Raw genomic sequence first — 21,068 nt, forward strand, 5'->3', positions numbered from 1 at the left:
TGCAAATCCTCCATCCACCGCGAAAAGAATTTCAATCAACGTTATACATCAGTAATTTCATTTGAAAAAATTACAAATTATTGAACTTCGTTCTAAGAAGAAGGAATTACTTTAAATATTTGTCATAATTGTTAATAATTTATTGAAAAAGCAGCTGGTGTTCGAACAACTGGACCGCGAAAGGTTAATATCGCAAGAATCTGAATCAGTGCATCGATGAATTATCACACGATCCTATGTGCATGGTTCTGTAAAGATGGAAAACGGAAATGGAAAGCCTACCGTGAACAAACAAACGCCACGTTAATTCTGAAACCGATTCGTTACGAGATATTAATATCCGCACGTGTTTGAGCGTCAATTAGGTATTCGCGACCGCGTAAAATTGCCATAAAGGAAAAAGAAAACGTTCGAGAAGAAAGAAAAACGACTACGAAAATGCTTGGCTATGTGTATATTCATGGAACGTGAAAAGCAGGCCTCGTAAATTTCATCGTCTTTCACGTTTCCCCTCTCATTCTGGTTAAGCGTTCAGTGATCTTTGCCGTGAAGCAAAACACGAATTAAATACGCTATGGTTTCTTAATAAAAATCAGGTTGATTCTGAGGAATTTCCTCGTTTCATAATTATTAAACGCTTGCTAATGCTAAAAAGCGAAACCTTGAAGATTATTATTAAATCAAAGGAAATTTACAAAGGCTAATAAACAGAGACAGGACGCGATAATTAAACACATATCCTTCCGCTGGCCTCGTACTTCCACGCAGAGGCGTAAGTACAAGGTAAGTACACTTTAAAAAAAAAGGAAAAGGTGCAATAAAGATAAAAAAGAAGCGAGTCTAGTCGAAGGTGTCTGCTTCGCGACGAGACACCTTCCTATCTTAACGAGTTTCGCTGGAAGACGCCCCTACGCGGAGATGAGCCGCGGGATAACGATAATCATTTTACAACGGCGTCAGGAATAATGGCAATCGTTATATGGTGTCGTGGTAATGAGAATTTATCGCCGTTTTCACCAGCCGGAGACGCGTGCCCTTAGACTGAAAGCTCGCAAAAATTACCGACGATTCAGATACGGCACGCGATCTTTCGGTTACCGAAAGCACCCCCCGGTGATCCTGGAAATCGACCAACCACCCTTCGAGCTGACACGCGAGTCGCTGATTGTCCGGTTTCTCGGCTTGCTTCCTGCTAAACGAGTCTACAAAAAAAGATTTATAAAGAGGAAAAAAAAAGAAAATGTTTTGAAAAGGAAATCTCCGAGTTGAGGAATTCGTGAAACCTCGGGGATTTTGTGAAAGTTCCTGGGTGATCCGAGAAGTGGATTTGGGGGATGAAAGAAAGCCAAGAAAGTTGATGTACACTTGCTTACTTACAGTGAAATAATTATTTAGAATTGAATTTATTGCTCTTAACATATAGATTTGAAAAACCCACCCTTAAAGAATTTGAGGAATTTTGATAAATAGAAGAGGGTTAAATGAAAATCTTTAAGCAAACATTTCCCTCGACAAGATCAACGCATTGTCGTCCCGGTGCAGACGTCTAACGAACCCGACCTCCCTTTCTTTCTCCCACGGCATTCATCGTAAACGGATTTGGCTTCATTAACCACCCGTAGACTTACCCCGCCAGTCAGCCTCGCTATTTTCCCCGACACGATTGTAGCTTTCTCTCGCATGGTAACTATGGCAACAATAGCAAAGGCAATCAAGCGCCGCATGGAATTAACGCCGGGTATTCCGGACAGAAAAACAAGATCGATTAAAGAAGAACGTGTTACCTTAGACGTTCTTCAAGAAAAATTATTTTATTCGTAAAAATAATATCATTGGTATAAGGATGATTTTAAAGCGCGGCCATGTTGACGCGTAAAAGGTCTTCATTTTAGAGATTCTTTTTTGAAGGGTGAATCTCACCCTTCGAAAGGGGTTCTTTACGCTCATGCGCGAGTGGTATGCAAAGGGGATAGGGTTCGTGGCAACCAATGGTACGCCTTTAAAATACCATAAGTTTTTCAACCCTCCTTCTATTGTGTAGCCACCCCTCAGTGAATGCAAATTGGGTTAGATTTAAAACATGCACCCTTTGAAATTATAAATTCATTAAAATTCCGAATTAATAGTAGTATTCTAAAACCTCTTTTGAAATAACCAATGAAATCATCCCTTAACTCTTCAGAGACCTTCTTCAACCAATAAAAAATTTCCGACACCCCTTTTAAACTGGAAGGGAGAAAAGGAAAGAACCACCCTTTTTGTAAAAAAGGGTTGGACACGCACATGCGCGAGTCGTATGCAAAACCAGGGGTGATCCAACGACCAATGACGAGGGTTTAAAGTCTACGCATAGGCATCCCTCGAACCAATCCTGGAATAAGTAGAACGAGGAAGCTTCTGCCGCGCCCTTATCGGGTGGGAGCAGGCAACGGGACTTAAAAAATGATCTATCGCTGCCACCAATCACACGACGGGTGGCTGTGAGTCCCTCTCTGATTGAGACGAGCTTCCAGCGCGTCTGGAAAATGATATACCCATGGATCCGCTGGTGGAAAAGTGTTAGCCATAAAACACGGCGATATATCAGAAGGCAAAATACTCGTTGATCAATACTGGGTTTTTCTGAAAAATTTTTATGACATAATAAAATAATATCAAGGCTTAGATTCAAAAATTAATTAGTACTTGGAATTTAAATACCTATGTCAATTTCTACTCCGATAATTAGAGCATTAATAAATTTTTTGAAACATGGAATTAAAACTTTGCCTTCAAAATATATTATGAAAATATTGAAAATCTATTCGGGTCAACGAAGGTTATCCGTGTTATTACTCATTTGGGCGATCGATGAACAGCGGTCCGATAGTATCGTCGATATCGGGGTCACTTTGTATGTGACAGAAACTGACGTAACTACGTGCCAACCGGAAGATTAAGCAAGCAATGAAACGGGAGCGGTTCTAGAGCGTTGTTATAGACGTTCCCGGTATTGTGCCACCCACCCTCGTAGCCACGGCTCGCTTCGGGGTAGTTGGCGTCCATTTCTTCTTTCTTTTAATCTTACTTTTCCCGCAAACGGCCAGCCAGGCGTTAATTCAACGGCATTGATTGCCACACGGAAACTCCCACCAAGCTTGCCCGAGTTCCCTCTCTTGCCTCTCTAACCATTCACTCCCCCAAAAGGAACCGTCGGTTTTCCACCCTTCTCCCGCGTCTTTCACCCCTACCGACTCGTTTCCTCGGCTACGTTTCTCTCTTTCTCTCCCTCGTAACCGGCTCGCCTTCAAATGATTATTTCTCGAGTGTAACGTTTCGACTAACGTGCTCGTGAAAGTCCAGTAAAATTGAACGCTCGATAAGTGATGGGAGCGACCGAATGATCGGCCAATCAATTGGATAACGAAAGGAAGATTGCTCCAATCACTTTGTCCATTGATAAATTTATTTATTAACACTGAGAATCTATGTTTAATTTATTTGTTAAAAACCCTCTTTGGTGGTTTTACAACAAGGTCGATCATTCGGTTCGATGCAAACTATTCAGATAAATGATCCAAAGGGTGGTCGAAGTGCGGGACAAGCGAGAGAATCCTCGGGATTGGAGGCAGAGACAAAAGGGGAGAAGAAGGTTTAGCGGGACGAAACGAGGGGTCGAGTGCGGGGGTCAATCTATAATAAAGCTCGCGTTATCTCGACCGGGTAGCGTGAACGAAGGCCGGGGCCTCGTAAAAAAAGAGGGAGGATACTGCTTAAGAACGGATTACGAGAATGAAATCGCTCGGTCGATTCTTAACCCTCGACGAAATCGTTGAATCCTCCTGCGCTTTTATCTGACCGAGCAAGTATTTTGATTAGAACAGTGTCTACTCGAAGAGAGAGAGAGAGAAAAAAGAATTTTCCTTCGAATATCTTATTTTACCAACGAATTCGATCGGATCCGTGCACAGTGAAAAAGGCAGGAAATGAATTATTTTCCTCGGCGTCGTGACGAATGAATCGTACGTGCTGACCGTTTTTTTCCCCGTGGCCTGGTCATCATTATTCCGAACGATTGAACGCAGTTGTCGGCAACTGGTAATTCGGCGCAATCGCCAGAAGTCATGGACAACAGGGCCAAACGAACGTGTGCTACGCGTTAACAAAAGAAAAGAAAAGAAAGGAAATCAGCGCTGGAAACTTCCTAGAGAAAAAAAATACTCGGAACTCGAAAGAAATAATATTTAGTCGCTTGGAGAACTCTTATAATTTTCCTCTGCAAAATTACTCGAATGTTAAGCCTGGAGAAGACGAAGGATGCGACGAATCATGGAAAATGAGGAACAAACGGACACCATAGGAGATCGTAGGAGGGGGAAAAGTGTTCGGTAGATTGCTTCTGATAGATAATAAAGAGGGCATTTCTCCAAGGGATTGTAGCGCGACAGTAACAGCGCTAGCGAAGCGTGTCTGTTCGTTGACAGATATTATAAGTAATTTCGCTGAGGATGAAGAAGGACGAAGAGGTGGCTGCTGGTCGGTCTGTTACTAGCGTCCAATGTGACACCGGCTACCTAACTTCTCTCCTCATCTATGCTTCGACCTGTTCTTCTTTTTTATTTCTTCACCTGGTCTGCTCCCATAAAAAAAACGAACAACTAAGGAATTGTCGCGCGTCTGCCGCGACGATAAACGCTCGACCACTGATAGTTTCATCACTTTTTGAAAGGTCTTCACCTTTCGAATTATTATCTTAAGCAACGAATTAATCATTGTTATAGAACAAGAATGATAAAATGATTGCACAATGGGATCCTATTAGAAAATCAGTTCAAACTGAACGTGGTAGAAAGAATTCGATTTCGGTGAATTTCCTTCGTGAGAACCGGCCATCGTTTCGGTTATTACGACACTGGTGGCCTTCCGGTGTTTCTTCCGGAATCCATAATGGCCCGCCGCAAACAATAGAAAAATTATGTTCACGAGAGTTGGTCGCAAGTTTTGCAATCTCTCCCCGCGATCCTCGCCGTTTATTCAACACGCATGACGAGCTTTACACCAGTCACGCGGTTCCACACACGGTCAACAAGATACACGGCCATGCTACATGCGCCAACTTTCTCGATTAAGGGATGATTTGCGAGGTACGCGCGAAAACCGTCCTCGTTTCTTCCGCAACACGATTCTTCTCATAGCGTTTCGTCGACGCGAAGTTTTGCATTTCGCAAACTTTCCTAACCAGATGGACGATTTTGTCCGACGCTTTATTGCTGTTCGTAACGATAGAATGTTTCAGGAAATTTTCTTCAGAAAACTTTCTTAAGAAAGTTTCGACACATTCGGGTAATCTTTTTTTAACGATGCAATATCGTCTATGATAGACGACTGGTTTTATTTGTAGTAAATTAAAAAACAGGCAATTTCGTATTGCTTAATAATCTGAGCAGACCATTAGGCCTATCTCGCGAGCACAGATGTATAGGAGGAATAGCGAGGGTTGGTCCCGTCATAAAGACCGCCAACAACCCCCGGAGTAACTCGAGTTCGAGCGATCTCACGGCGTCGAACGAGGAGATTTCTTTTAATTAAACTGCTCCCACCCTCGGTACCATTCCTCTTCCTTTTCCTCTACCCGCTCTCCACCGAAAACGGGACTCCCAGGACATAACAGCCGACAGGCACGCGTTATCAGCGTTCGCCAGCAGTCCAACCCCCGTCAGTTAGCTGTTCCAACCACCCCTAAAGCCGCGATCTCTGGTTGGCTTTTGCTAAAACTCCACTCGGCACGATCATCGCTCGATTTTTACACATTCTTCAAAATTATCTTTCCAATTTGTTGGTTAATATGTATTATAATTAACGATCGGATCGCTGATTACGGGTATTCGTTTAATTTATTAATTAAAATATTAATGAATATTCAATTGTAATATTCGCTAACGATATTAATACAAAGATAACGGTTGATGCCGTGGTAACGTTATAATTGAATATGAAACGTTGCTCTCCACTTTCTGGGTAAGATTTTAATTAAAGATCGGTACGAAAGTACACGTGAAATGTACGTTAAACGGGATTTACATAATGCGAGCGTCGAAACAGGTGAAAATACAGGGGACCTGAACAGGTAACGAGTTAATCCGTTGATAGCCTCTTCACGGCTCGCAGGGACAGGCCACGCTTCGCGTCCTCCACCGACAGTGAAAGCTTATATCGCGGCTCATTAAGCAAATGGGCTTTAAAGTGCCCGATAAAAATCACCCCTTGCACCGTGCTCACCCTTATGGTATTAGCATAAAGGGTTAACTTGTGTTCCCCTTCGTAATGCGTTTCACGGTCACTGCCCCCGAGTAACAGGTAGATTGTTGCTCCTAAAACCGTCATCGTAATAATACGTCAAACGTATACACGTGTTTTGTCGGGTCCGGATAACAGTTGGTAAAACTCTAGTTACAATTATTTTTTCTATAAAAGACACTGGACCAAAGGTGTAATTCATACTTTTTCGAGAATCGAGTGAACAAAAGCCATCGTCCACGATTCACACGGGAGGTAAAGATCCCACGGAATAAACAATCGCGGGGGTGGCCAGGTAACAAACAAATGCAGTGCAATACGTCGTTAAATATCGTCCTAATTGATCCGTTTCGAGGCTCTGAATGGGCTTAGCAACGATCGAGCTGACTGGTCGCCAGTCTCGCCGTAAAGAATCGTTCTCTATGGACGATTCAAGGAACGACGAAAGAAATTTGAACGCACGATCGAGGGAGAGACGCTCGGTTGACGGCTTTTCAGGTTTAGCTGGAAATGCCTGGAACGTACAAACAGGCCGGGCTAATTTCGACCGACTGTTCCGTGAAATTACCAGGGGTAATGAGAGGGTGAACGGAGGGAGGATATCCAACCCTTGGACAGTGGCCGGCTAATCACGACCGCTCGTTAGCGAATTGAATGCGCCTCGAATCGTAGCCGATCGAATTCGCGCCGGCTATAAAGTCAAAGAACCGCCTTCTAAGTTAAAAAAAAATAAAGAAATAAGCTAAGCAGTTGAAAGAATCGTTTGTTTTTCTTTTCATTTTTCAAAACTCTTATTCTTTCCGAATAAAATGTCACGCGATTCGTGTTGTAACTCAAAGAATATGGATTTTGTAGCTGCGAACGTGTCTTCGTTTCAATTACAGACAATTGTCTCTTCTAAGACATAATCACCCTTTTAACGTACTCGTACGAAGAATAAAACGTTAGAAGGCGGCGAAGTGTAAACCATGGCGACGCCATAGTCTCTCGAGGCGAGAAATTTGTCTAAATGGAAGAAATCCAGACAGACGGTGGATTGAAGAAATCGACGATTGTCGACGACTTAATGGACACCCTATATTTGCTCATTAACGGACCCTCTGTCGTGAATCCCGACCACTTGCACAAACTCTCGACGACGAAGAAGAGGAGAACAAGGAGGCACAAAGAGACGAACGGGCGTGGTCGGGTGAGAGAAATCTAAGGATGAAAGGAACAGGAAGAAAGGGAAGAGGAAGACGTGATCCCTCATTACGAGTTTTGCGAGAGGAAAAGCGATACGCTGCAACTGATACGAAGAGTAACTTACGCTCTTCAAGAGGAAGAGTACTAAGAATCCTCTAATTGTTCAATCTTCAAGATTTTTTTTTTTTTTTTAATTAAAATTATAGTAAGTGTCGTTTAATTACAAAATACTCCTCCACTGAATATCGCCCTTTTATTTTTATAAAAGATATAAAAATGTCCTCTGTTTGCATTTCTCAGAAAGTGACTGGTTCACAGCGAAACGTCTACGATTAAATACGAGTCTTCTTCTTGATCTTGCTTCTTCGTAACGGTGAAGAAAATCATTCTGGTTTCATTCCTTTTTTTCATTCTTCTTATGAAATCGTTTGAAACTATGGTCACGACGCGTTTAACCATGATTAATATACAAGCCGTGCTTTCAAACGATACCTAGAGGCCACATTAGATTTCATATCCACGCGCGACGATTAAATCTGAACGAGATCGTCGTCATTGTTCCCTTCGTGGAATTATTATCACCTGGGTAATATCGTTTTTAGCCAGTTCACGGCCGGATCGTTGAGCAAACGAGATGACGAGCAGGTCGTTCGCATTTCTTCTCGTACTTGCGCTGGAATCTCGGCGTATTATACGAGCTGATTGTTCTGACAAACGAAAGAACTTGACATTCAAATTTCACGAGGAAAATTTATTCCTTTTTATGTTAATTTACTCTCATTAACATTTCCAAATCAAATGGCAAATTACCAAAAATCATCGATCAATGAATCGTTGTTTAATTTTCCTAGATCTTCGACAACACGAAAACACTTATCCAATTATTGAAACAAGTGCATCGAAAGCAAAGACATTGGTAAGTGATCGTAAAAGTAGTCTGACTGTAAAGAACAGTCTAACTACCGAATAAGTGCATCGAATGAATTCCATCGATTGCAACGGATAGTTCACTGCGAGTCTCAGCGAACGATTGTTCCTCGATCAACGTTGTAACCTCGACGACGAACGGAGAGAAGGTGATCGAGAAAGGTAGAACGAAAGAAAGACTGAGATGGGTGAAAATTTTTCAACGACGGATTTATCTCCTTTCTCATCATTAAATTCACCGTATTTTACGTAACGTGGGAATCGACGAAGCGGCGAACAATGCCGTGGTACCAAGTGTTGCACTGGTACAGAAACGATCGGTGAATTATTCATCCGCATGAACGGTTCGTCATCGTGCGTTCTCCATTAATTATCGATGCGTTCTAAGCGCAAAGAACTACGTTTATATAAGCTTCGAGTAGAAAAAACTCTGATAATAATGAATCCTCGTTTCACCGTTCATCGAGTTAATACCATAATTAAAATTCAATTCGATTTTTGTGAATTTTTAATAACGGTGTAATGTAAGTCACGACACCCTGTGCAATTGCACGATAATCCAATAATCGTGGTCAAAAATGTAACGAGCGAAGAAGAGGGAAAGAAATCGGATCGAAACGTGCCGAGAATCCGAGCAATGATTCATTAACGATCTCCAGTGGAATTCCACGGTGCAGGATCGATCGCATTTGCACCGAACGGTATTATCGAACGTGAAATTCTCGGCAGCTATTAAAATCGTCCCGATCCTCTCACTGGTCGTGCGACCACGACGAATGAGTCGCCGATGGGACAGTCCTGAAGATCGGAAGAAATCGAAAGTTTCGCGATCCGATTTCTTCTCGACGGATTCCAGGCTGCATCGAGCCCTTTTCTTTCCTCCCATCGATCGTTCCCATGAATATTCATGTATGCACTGCACTTATGCAGAAAAGGAGAGCAGGAAAGGAGAGCATCAAAAGGGGTGCGGAGGAACGAAGAGGGTGAAACGATCGAGATCGAGCAGGCACGCTCTACGTTTCGTGTTTTTCCCCCGATCAGAAGAGTTTCTTGTTCCAGCATCGATTCCCCGTATTCCCCACCCACCACAAGCGACAGCCACTGCTGCACGTTCCTACGGCTCTTTAATTAACAAGGAATCAATCAATGGCGGTCTTCATGGAATCTCGAAGAAAAGCGAGCCAACGAGCTGCCGGACAGAACACCGAGTAACGTAGAATCTGATCGTTCTAGAAATTAGACATTTTCAAATCGGTTATTTGGATAATTGATACATCGAATTACGAGTAAAAAAACATCCCATCTGATCCGAAAACAAACTACCAAAATACTGTTACATAATTTGTCCAAAGCTAACATCCCTTGTAACGAGAAAAAGGTCCCACCTTGTTTGACTTTTATCCCCCTGTCCAACGTAACAGATTCGAAAGAAAGGAAACAAGAAATCTCCTAATCGAACGGACCTCTCCCCAGCGCACGCTTTTCACCGACCTTCTTCAACCCCCATCGCAGTACAATTACAGAAATTAAAGAATCCTGGCTGACACTGACGAAGCATCACCGGTTGGATCTACTCCTCGCGATGCTTTCGATTTGTTACAAAAGAGTTTCGAGCCCGTCCCAGTGCGATCCACGAGGATCCCCGGGTCACCCGGTTACGTTTAAAACGAGGGACACCAACCCCCTTCCGTCGCGGGACGGGTCGGCAAGGACCTCGGCAAATATTTGGTTAGTCTTTGATGGGCTTCGAGAAAGTACAAGCAGAGGATACCGACGCTTCTTTCGACGAGAAGAAGCTTCGACAGGGTGGAACACGAAGGGGTGGAAACGGAGCGTCCGGACGCGTGCTGGGCTCCAAAAGAGGAGCCGGGGAATGTCGGGCATTTTTATTGGTTCCAGCTTCCCAACTTTACTTGAAATTCGACAAATCGACCGTGGCGAAGGACCGCGTGCTCGTCTACCGACCTTAATCAACGCAAACCGCTAATTTCGAGGGCTGGATAATTCGGTTTCTTCTTTTGGAGTTTTCGAATGACGCTTTCCAAACTCCACGGTAAAATTTTAGAAAGGGAATAGTCTAAAATTAAAAAAATTATAAAGAGCCTAAACTCAAAATTTAAATCTACTATCCAGGACTTAATTAATTTTAATTAATGAAGGGTTATTTTCCATCGAACACGATATACGAGAACCTGGATACCAGACAAAGATCCGGACGTGAATGATTAAGACGATAAGGTGGACAATTTGGCAGGGGCGTAGAATAACTCGGTAGCCGAAAGTGGCGCATTCGCCCCGGGTACTTTTCTCCAAAATGTCATCGTTTAAGAATCCAATATAGCCGAGAGGAGAGGGCAGCATCGAGTGGAAGAGAAGGTAATTTGACTCCGGAATTCCTTGAGCTGTGTCGTTGAAACACAACCACCCTCTTTCGCCTTTGTCTCTGTGTTTCTCTATGCTATAAGGATAATGAGGATCGTTGGAGTGGTAAGACGAGACGGAACGACCCTATTTCGACGATTACACTAAAACGTTGATTATATTTCTCCGTGATAAAATCAATTCTTTTCGCTGAAACATTTCGCGTCCGCCTATAGAAAAGAATCATAGACTATTTCAAGCATTTTTTATTGTAACTTAAGTCAGATTGGTAAAAATCATAAATGTTCTCGAGATGAAAAGAAAAAGCAACGGTGCTTCATTGAAGATACGCTTTCGTACAATATTCATCCCCGTGGACGTAAAAGTCGAACGCAATCCTGTAAAAATACAAGGTTTTACCTCAGCTTCTCTATCCTCGCATTGATGGTCCCCGTGGTACAATAACATTCCTCTCCTTCCGCTTTTGTATTTTGTAAGTCAATTCGAAACATGAATCGTATAATAATTCAACGAAGCTAAGGAAAACACCCTGGATATTATTCGTCCCACCTAGACCACCCTTAAATCGAACTCCATATTTATGGGGGTGGAGCTTAATGGAAAATGATAAGTTCAACCGAACCATCGTGTTATCTTTGAAAAATAAAAAGGAACGATTGAAATAACAGAGGGAATGCTATTCTTTTTTCAGTGAAATTAATGATTCAACACTCTCCATTAGAGGATTAATTAATCGTGTGCTTTGATGAAGAGTCATCGATGAATCTTGTTGAGAATTTTTCAATCGAATGGAAGGTCGTGGAAAAATTCTTCGTTAGACGAATGAAAAGTTACGCGAGGCCAACTGGTGTGTCGTTTTTTGCGTAAAATTATACCGGGTGAGAGCGGAATAATGTATGTAGTTTCGCGGTGGAAACAGGCTACTTGCAATTCCAATGAGAAAACTGAGTGCTAGGTGAGGTGAGCTCGCATCTCGACGGATTTCTGTCTTCTCGCCTCTCATACATATTGTGATTACTTCTAAAAGAGGATGAGGGAGAAAGATGGAAGGTGGTCCGGTCAATGGGAAAAGAAAGCACTACTCTTTCGTATAGAGTTGTTAGTAAATATCTGGAATCTTCTTAAACTTTTCACTTTCATTTTTCTCTTTTTTAAAAAGAAAAATAAAAAAATTTCAAAATATCCAGAAATGCGAGCTGATGGAGATGGTTGGGACTTACTCGCGGAACCCGGATTAAAGTCGATGCGGAAAATGAAGAGCGTGATCGATCGGTGACGGTAACGAATCGTTTCGCAGCACCGGAAGAAACGATCTTATCGACGAAGTTTCCATTTCCACTCGCTCTATCGTTTCCCTAAGCGCGTGCCGTCTTTGACCTCCTATCGCGTAACTCTCCATGTGAATTCTTCGTCCCTCGTCGCGACGACGTCTGGCCGATGCTAAATAGTAGAAACATAATTCCCTGAGTGCAAGGAAATTGCTTTATCGTGCGGAATAATGGCCCGTATTGACAGTCTTCTCCGCTCATAACTCTCTCCCATTGCACTTTTCGGAGATTGCACGTGGCTCCATCGTCAATCGAATACTTGACATTTTGCATCGTTTCCTGTCACGCAAATACATTTTTGATCTATTATTTTTCAAAAAAAGAAAAGATGTAACAAATGAATAAGGGAGAAAGAAGACGCTCCTCGTGAATTATAAATCAGCAAATTTCCGTGCATCCAAGATAGAAATTTATCTCTCGAGAAAAATTGTTAAAAGGAATTTTCTTGACTCAAAGTGATAGTGATATATGAACCGGAGGTTTGCAATAATGTCAGATTCTCTTAACGTAACGAGAAAAATATCAAGAAGAAAATTCTTCGTTGTTTTATCGTCATTTTGTAAGAATATCCGCGACGAATTTGCAATTATTATTTTATCAGGGAATATTTATTATATTCTTTTACATAATCGCACGGTAATTCGTTAATTATCATCCCGTATCTAATCACCTCTGGTCGACTTAATTAGAAGCAATTACGCGCGGTGCGACGAAGAATATTTTATCAGGATAATTACGTCCCGTAATAAAGTCTCATCGGGCCAGACACCAATCAGCGAAACGATCTGGTCCGGATCGTTCCGTGGACTGTAGAGCGGGTAATTAAAAGCATTGTCAGAGTACAAAAGCCGAGGTACAAGGCGCAAAAGGAGACGAAAAAGAGGAGAGACCGCGAGAGAGGAGACACTGAACGCTCCGCTTTCGTGGCCGGGACCGATTCGTAATTACAAACTGCGATCTAAATCAATCTTGATTACACGGGAGACGTTGCGTCGCACAATTTACGTAACGAAACAATAAAAATGTAATGGTTTAATAATTATGAACGAAGAAAGACTGTCCCTTTCATCTAAAAATTATAGTATTTTGTATATCTGAAAATTTTCAAGATTATTTCGAAAACAAGGAAACAAAAAAGCGTTAATGATTTTGGATCGTCATCAAGAAACGTGTCGACGGTCATATCGCGGCAATTATACAATCGTTCCCCTCGGATTCCTTGGGCACGATTGATCCCCGTTAGGGCGATCGTCGATTGAATTCAACCGAAACCGGCAATTAAAACCGTGCCCGTGGAATCCGGAGCGGATTCCGCGCGGGAAACGATAGAGGGAGCAAAGAAGTTGACGGGATCCTGATGGGGAAGAGTAAAGGTGACACGCGCGTATCCGTGAATGCGTGGAAGCCAGGTTCCTGCTGGCGGTGCATCAAGGCGAGACTATCTTTCTACGGGCGGTAGCATCCGAAGGAAACAATTACTCCGAAAGCGAGTGCATAAATAAGGAGGAAGAGAAACGGTCGGACATAAAGAGCGGCCGTCGATGCTCTCTTCTTGAGTGCTGCTGACTGATTTGCATCGACTGGCACGATGAAACGCGGACAAAAGCTTGCTGCTCGACGACGGCCCTTTGTGACCGCTCGCGACGCCTTTCGCCAAGACTCAAAGAAACACAGGCGTTGAGAAAATATTTCTCTCCCGATCCCTTAAGTATTTATGGTAATTTTTCAATTCGATTGAATTCGAAACGAAACGCGTGAAAAATTCTGAATTTAATTGCCAAAATATCGTTCGTGACATTCTTCATTCTGAGAGTGTATTTTAACATAGAAAAGGGGTCGTAGAGTTTATTCCAGCAGGCTACGCGACTTTTTACCCGCGAAGGGAAAAAGGAAACGTGTATCAAGGGGTGACTGTAGCTGTCGACGGGTATTCTGGTAAAAGAGGTCCAGAGGGGTTGGCAAATACGTAGGACGCATTCAGATCAGTCTCAGAAGGAGAACGACGGGACGTATAGAAAAGGTTTTTCGGGACGCGTCAGCAAGAAACATCAAAGTCCGTGCCATTTCCTCAGCTCGAATACAAATGAAACTGTACGTAGGTACATACGTGCCATTGTATCCTTTGCTTGTTGATACCTTTGATAAAGAAAGGAACAGGAAAATAATACAAGAATTGAACTGTGAACTTATTTTATAAAGAATTTATTGAAAATTTTTAATTCTAAATTGGTACTTTTTTATGGTACTTTTGTATTTAAATGAATATTGCTGCTAAAAAAGAGATACGTTCGAACGACACTGTAGTGGAATCGCGAAATACACCGGCCATAATACGCGAGACGGAAAATAGCAGCAATACTGTTGAGTGGCTGGAATGGTGGCCTGGGGGACCTACGGGATAAGGATTTGCTCCAAGGGGAAATGCTCGTGCGAGTGGCACATGCGGGAATGCATATGCAGGGAATAGCGATCGCAGGTACGTCAATTCCTGGCGCTTATTGGGCTCCTCACAAAAACTCTCGAATTTCTCACATCGAACATTCACTTCTATAAAATATTAATTTTCCATGTGTCTGAAATTTTATATGTCCCTGTAAAGAAATCAATTCACAGCTATCAAAATCATGCATCAATAATGAACTGAATATTTCAATTCAATAATCATATTCATAATCATTAAACTGAAAAATGTTTATACATTTATTTATATTGTAAAATATTTGCAGACTGATAATCATGTTCCAATTTACATAATTTTCTAAATATGAAAATTTTATTTTAAATTATGAATGATAATCCTGTTGTGTATACGAAAATGATTTCAAATTCTTTATTGCCATTGTGTGCTTTATGGTGTAGAAATTTGCTTAAAAGTTCTTTTGATATTCGTTTGGACGAGGGTGCCAGCATGATCGCGACACGTTGCTGAGACTCCGAGGGCTGTATAGTCCGCCCCCATCTCAGATCAATAATACCATTCCCGTTTTCGGCGCATGTGCGACGTAACATCCCCCATAAGCGAGCTGGTTTCCACCCCCCAGATGAACTACGCTCCTTGCACCCCTCCATGCAACATTCATAGCGCCATCAATATTATACGCGCGAAATAATAACCTGTGCATTTATTATGAGGAGGGTGGTCGTTCGAGAGGTTTGTAAAAAAAAAAGGGAAGGAGATACCGACGACAGGGTGATGATAAATTATGCGTGTAAACTGTTATGCAAATCAATTGGTATCGAGGGTGAGTGATCGCTGAAGATGATGGATCGCTTTCGAAAAAGAATCTTCAACAGAAAAATAACATTGACAAGAAATTAATTATTTGATTAGCCAATACGTTTACAAATTCACGCGCTCGACGCAGGGTCGGATCTCAGTCGTTTCCAGTTCTTCAAACGCTTCGATCGAGGTTTGTGTACTGTGAACCGAGCCTGCTTCGAGCACGTGAATTGATATTATTTGGAATTTTCTGAAATTCGTCGAGTATCAAAGAAATAATTGAAGCTAGATTCATTACATTACTACACACCTTTCGTAGTATGTACAATTTTAATTTTAATTTCCTAATCTATCTATAAAGAATGAATTCAAACTAATTACCAAAAGAAAAGTCATTGACTAACGCTTCTTTATCGTCCGCAAAACTACCCCTCGACAAAAAAGTATCGTAAGAAGAGGTTAAAGGACACAACCTTTGAAAGTACACTAAAAATGGCAAAACGCTCGCCCAATGGACTGTTCAGTAAAGAGATGAGGAATTATTTGATGAGGTAATCGTCACGATCGGTACCGATCCGAGAAGGAAGTTAATCCTCCATCGTGGAAAAATACGATGTTTGCATTGTTAGCGAAACGAGATAGTGAAAGGGAATAAAAGCAAGGGACAAAGAGTAAGAAGGACTCTAGTTACGTCATAAAAATCTTTATTATCGTCAGGGAAACCATGAAAGCGATTCTGTCGCGCTTGTAATCTCGGATCCTCGAATTTCCTCATACATATCCCATTTTCATTTTCCCTCTCTTTTCTTTTCCTTTCCTTTCTTTTTACGTTCACCGAGAAAGACGAGGTGCGCCGTTTTCACCTCGCCCTCGGTCCAATCCAATACACAAACACGTATTTTATTAGAAAAAGGAATAATTTATGGAAAACGTACTACTTTTTAAGCACCCACTTCTGGGGACCAGTGTTCAACTGGATGATACCCATAGCGACCATAGCCGACACGCAAAAGCATCCGAGGATCATTAGCGGCAAAATGACTTTGGGTGAGTTCTCAGCGTCGTCTTCATCGTCCTCGTCCCCATTGTCGTCGGCGTCGTGGACCTTTCGGGGAATTCACCGCTCTTAATAATCATGTATCGCGACGACTGGGACAAGAGAACGCGGACGTGGCGGGGTTGAGAGGGACAGAAGAACAAGAGGCAGAGAAAGGATCCATAAAATAATTGCCGCTCGAACCGTTTATCTCTTAATGAGTTCTCCACTCTTTCTCGTTACCGGCACGCGGTTCTAACTCGTCCTTGAAAGCAAAATTTCCTTTTTTTAATTTTCTCTGATTTTTAGCATTGACACTTTATTCCATGGTATTCATGAGGTTCGCCGTCAAGGTGCAGCCACGAAATTTGTTGCTGTTCGCGTGCCACTTCGTCAATTGCTTCGCACAGATCGCACAAGGTTACAGGTTTATCGACTACCATTACATTTCGAAAAGAGCGCTCGAAGACAAAGAGTGACTCGATGTGAAGATTTTAATAAAATTTCTAAAGCAACTAAAATATATTTTTCTCTGAATTTCAGGAAAATGTAAAGCATAGACGATACTCGACAACAGTTTTTTTTTCTCTTTTCCCTTTGCTATTTTTCTTACTCTCTTTCCATTAGTTTTTTTCGGCCCCCGGTATCGGGTCCAAAAGGGCACCAGTTTATTCGTCGCGGCCCCAATTCGATGGACGAATGTATAAGGAGAGCAATAATTTTCTAGGGGTTGCTTATTTCTCTCTGTCTCTGTTTCTCGTTTCTTTTCCCCGCGCCTCGAGCAGGAGCACTCGATCGTGCTGGGGTCATTTTATGGGATCTGGCACGGATCAGAGGCACGAATCTATCCCTAGTATATTCCGGTTTTTCCGAATAGCTAAGCCACGTTTCTCCGCGTCCCGTTTCTACTCTTTGCATTCGTCCTCTCGGCGAACAGCCTGGGGGCGCCGAGTCCGCCCTCGCATCCCTGAATAAATATATATGGCCTGATTAGCCCTGCTTGCCTTCGATCATGCCTTTCTTCCCTTTATCGGATCCTCTTTGCATCCGGATGACGTCAGCTGATGGCTCGCGGAAAGCACAAGGAATAATCCGAAAATTTTCACGTCCGTGTTTTCCGCGTGGACGAAACGAAGTAGGATGATCGTAGACGGAACAAGGTCGAGGGATGAGTCCTTCGGGACTGATTTCACAAACAAATGCCGACGATTGAATGTTGGCATGTCGCAAGATGGATCGCTCTCTTTGAATCACAGATTACCCGCCGCCTTCCTTCCACCTCGTCCTGCGAGCTTCTTGCCTTCGCGTCCGCTCTTCCAGTTCGTCCTTCCTTTTCTTGCTCCACCTTCTCTTTGCAGGCGCTTCCACCTCCGCGAACGAAGGAACAGAGAAAGACAGAGAAAAGGCTCCTCCGAGTTGGCAGCACCGGCAATTTGCCACATGCCTACGTAGCTGCCTCCCTTTCTCCTCTGTGTCAACGCCAACCGAATCGTCCGCGATTCCTGAAACTCCTCAGACGCCGATCTGTTCAAGATCGAACGCGATCTCGATGACCGTTGACGGTTCGCATTAATCAGCCAACGCGATTCGTTTTGAAAAGTGTGCATATACGTCTTCCAAAAATGGATGCTCATCGCGTCGGGTCGTTCTAGTCGCTCGAAGCAATAGATTTTCGCGAAATTGCAGCGAACTTGAAAGACCGATAAAAATGCTGCTGAATTCAAGTCGTATCCTGAAAGCTCTCCGGAGTAAGGAGTTCTCGAAACGGACAAATAAATCGTTCGAAGGTCTTTAATCGATAAATAAACGATTAAGTGGAAAACGGAAGGTACGATTCGTGCCCGAGGGTAAAGAATAAAAATTAAAGGAGCTGACCGAGGACGGGGAGGAAACTGCGGGGAAAAACGGCCGGTAGGAAAAGTGAAATGAACTGTAAAGCCGGAATGCACGAACTGTAAAGCTCGTCCCCGCAGAAATCCATGAACTCACGAGGAAAAAAGGAGGAGTGTGATAGAAAAGGAAGAAAACTGAGAGGGTGGAAGCACCCTCTTGGTCCCACCGACTTTTCGTCGTTCGATGATCTTTAAATTAAGTGCACCGGCTTATGACGCTCGTGTAAAGTCTTGCGGGCTGGATTTTCAGGGGAAAAAAATAGAAGGCTCTTGAAATGCGTGGAGAATTCGGCCTGACGAGCAACCCCCTCGACGAAATGAATCAAACGCACCCTCGCTATGCAGGATATACATTAGGTTGACACGTTGGAACAGGCCATTTGGAATGCTGACTATTCCCGGAGAAAGAGAAAAATAAGAACGCTTCTGGTTGTTGGAGAAAAAAGAAAATCGGAAAAATTGTACCCTTAGAAGAAGACGAAACAATTCCTTGGGGTAACCGCGAATTCAGAAATATTACGCGCAAGAAAATGATGTGTTTTTTTTTTTTTTGGAAAAGTCTTCTTTCGCGATGAAGATCACCACTGTCCAGATAAAGTAGCGGTGTTTGATGGTGTTCGGAGAAAGGAAATATTCCTGGTGGATTCATAAAAAAAAAAAAAAGAAGTGCTCGGAGTCACCCCTTGAAAAATAACACGAAAACGGGGCACGAGCTCGCGCCATACGGCCGTGAAAGCGTTCGACGTTAAAAAATCATGAGGGTGCCATTTTCCTCGTTCATCCCCGTCGTTGAATCATCTCGAGTCGCTTGGATGTGCTTTCGAGAGCAACCTCGAGATCGTATTTCCCGGAAACGGGGAAACACGAATCGACGTCCTTAGATTTTATTTCCAAATCGATACTTCTTCCCTTCGAGCTCCACGAAATTCTCGTTTAAGTATTATTTAAAAAAAAAACCTAGACATTTTTCGAATGGATGAAAATAATGTAAATGTACTGGTACCGAGGATGAAAGTGCAAAAGGTTAAGGGATTCTGGGGTGGTTCGTCGCGATGTTTTTCGCTCAGGGGATGCGCCATCCTGGATAGCAACATAATCTTCGATAGAGGGCTATGACACATGGGAACATGGGGGACATCTTATCTTCATATTACACACACGTGATGGTTCTCAACTCGAAATACCTATCTGCTAAACATTTCCAAAAGATTGACAATCAAATGAACAACAGAAGATAAAACAACTACCGATTAATCACCCAATCGACGGGTAATCAGAGACAATAAATAACGCCATCGAGTTTCATCGAGATTCCATTACTTTGAAAGTGCAGAGGAGACAGTAAACAAGTTAGCTGGGTGAAACGCGTGGATCATGCGTGTTACATGGACAACTGGAGGACGCGATGGACACACGCACCCACGCGTAACCCACAGGCGCAAGTTCGGGACGATTTCAGTGACTGGAGGATGGTTTATGAGCCGTAACCTTTCTACCGAGCCACGATGAAGAACCACCCTTGCACGGCGTAACGTGACTCCATCCCATCCCCTGTAAACTCGATCCAATATATTAGGGTTAGCTTCCGCGGGAAGAAACCATCGACGCCTGTATTCTCGAAAACGAACCTTGTCTCTGAAATTCTTCGAATGATTTCCATTTGAAATCACGAGCAAACATTTTCTTACGCCCTGCGAAATTTCACAGTCAAACGAGTCGTAATAAAGAAATTAGGGTGACAGGGATGACGATAACGTACAACCCTATTTTTTTTCTTCGATCTTCCCCGGTATTCAAGCTTTCACGTATTCTCCGATTGGTCGATCCAAGGGGTTTCGACTGGCCGTCCAGACGCTGGGGTTGGCAACTTTGAAGGATATTTTTTATTCATGTGACGTGTTTGAGGGCGCGGAAAAAACACATTCTCCCGATCCGAGGCCTAACTTCGTGCCGAAGAACCGTATCTATGTATGTCCTTCCGTCCTAAGAGACCTTTAATTTTAAAATCCCCTTCGATCCAGGCCCATATATTTCCTCCTTTTTCCATTTCGATTCGCCCCGGTCTCCGCTGAGAATTTTGATGAATTAAAAATGACCAAGCACCTTGTCCCTCTCGTGATCCAACACTGTTGCATACTCGGTTAGGTTTGAAGAAAATTAAAATATCAGAAATCATAATTAACCAGACATTGTCGCGTCGAATATTTAGGGTGTTCGATCATGTTCCCAGGTAAGATGCTTTTCTACTAATTGGCCGTCTCAAAATCGAAGGGAAGGAATATCCTGGAAAAGTTGCGAGACGCGGCTGTTCCCACGGGATATCAACGAAATTCTACGGATCGAGCTTCTTTCAAATATTTAACAGCAATATCCAATTTCGTCTTGTACATCCCCCACCCTCGGTAAACCGATTCGAAGTAAAACTATGAGACGAATAGTTTTGATGAGTTTAAAAATAATTTGTCTAATTAGAATAACAGCATACAGTTTTGCTAAAGTATCAGAAAATTATCCTTCCTGTTATTTCCCTTTTTTCCAAAAGAGACATCCGTAGATAGATTGATGTAAGTTGAAGGAAAGCTGGATGATATCAATGACCAAACGCATTACGGCTCGTCAGTTAACGAGTGACAAGCCTACCTTCTCGGTAGCCGGGCTCCGATTGGAACAGGCGAAATGGAACTTCTAAATGGATAAGATGTAAGAGTTAACGGGTCGAGCGAAAGGAAGAATTAGGTGTCTGATGTATGAGACGCCGTCATCCGGTCGCGTTCTTCCGGTGAACTATGCCCAGCGTAAATGAAAGAGACATTTTCCTCGCA

The 21,068-nt window shown here is 42.8% G+C and overlaps 1 protein-coding gene across 1 annotated transcript; it reads left to right on the forward strand.

The window, feature by feature from the left end:
• Positions 1 to 15,810: 15,810 nt before the first annotated feature.
• LOC114878176 (mitochondrial pyruvate carrier 1-like) lies at positions 15,811 to 16,833 on the forward strand. Its single transcript, XM_029191676.1, has 3 exons — positions 15,811 to 15,869; positions 16,265 to 16,365; positions 16,664 to 16,833. Exons 1-3 carry the CDS (start codon positions 15,811 to 15,813, stop codon positions 16,831 to 16,833), a joined length of 330 nt encoding a protein of 109 aa, XP_029047509.1.
• The last annotated feature ends 4,235 nt before the right edge of the window (positions 16,834 to 21,068 follow it).

Source organism: Osmia bicornis, chromosome 3 (assembly GCF_907164935.1).
Source record: "Osmia bicornis bicornis chromosome 3, iOsmBic2.1, whole genome shotgun sequence".
NCBI lineage: Eukaryota > Metazoa > Arthropoda > Insecta > Hymenoptera > Megachilidae > Osmia > Osmia bicornis.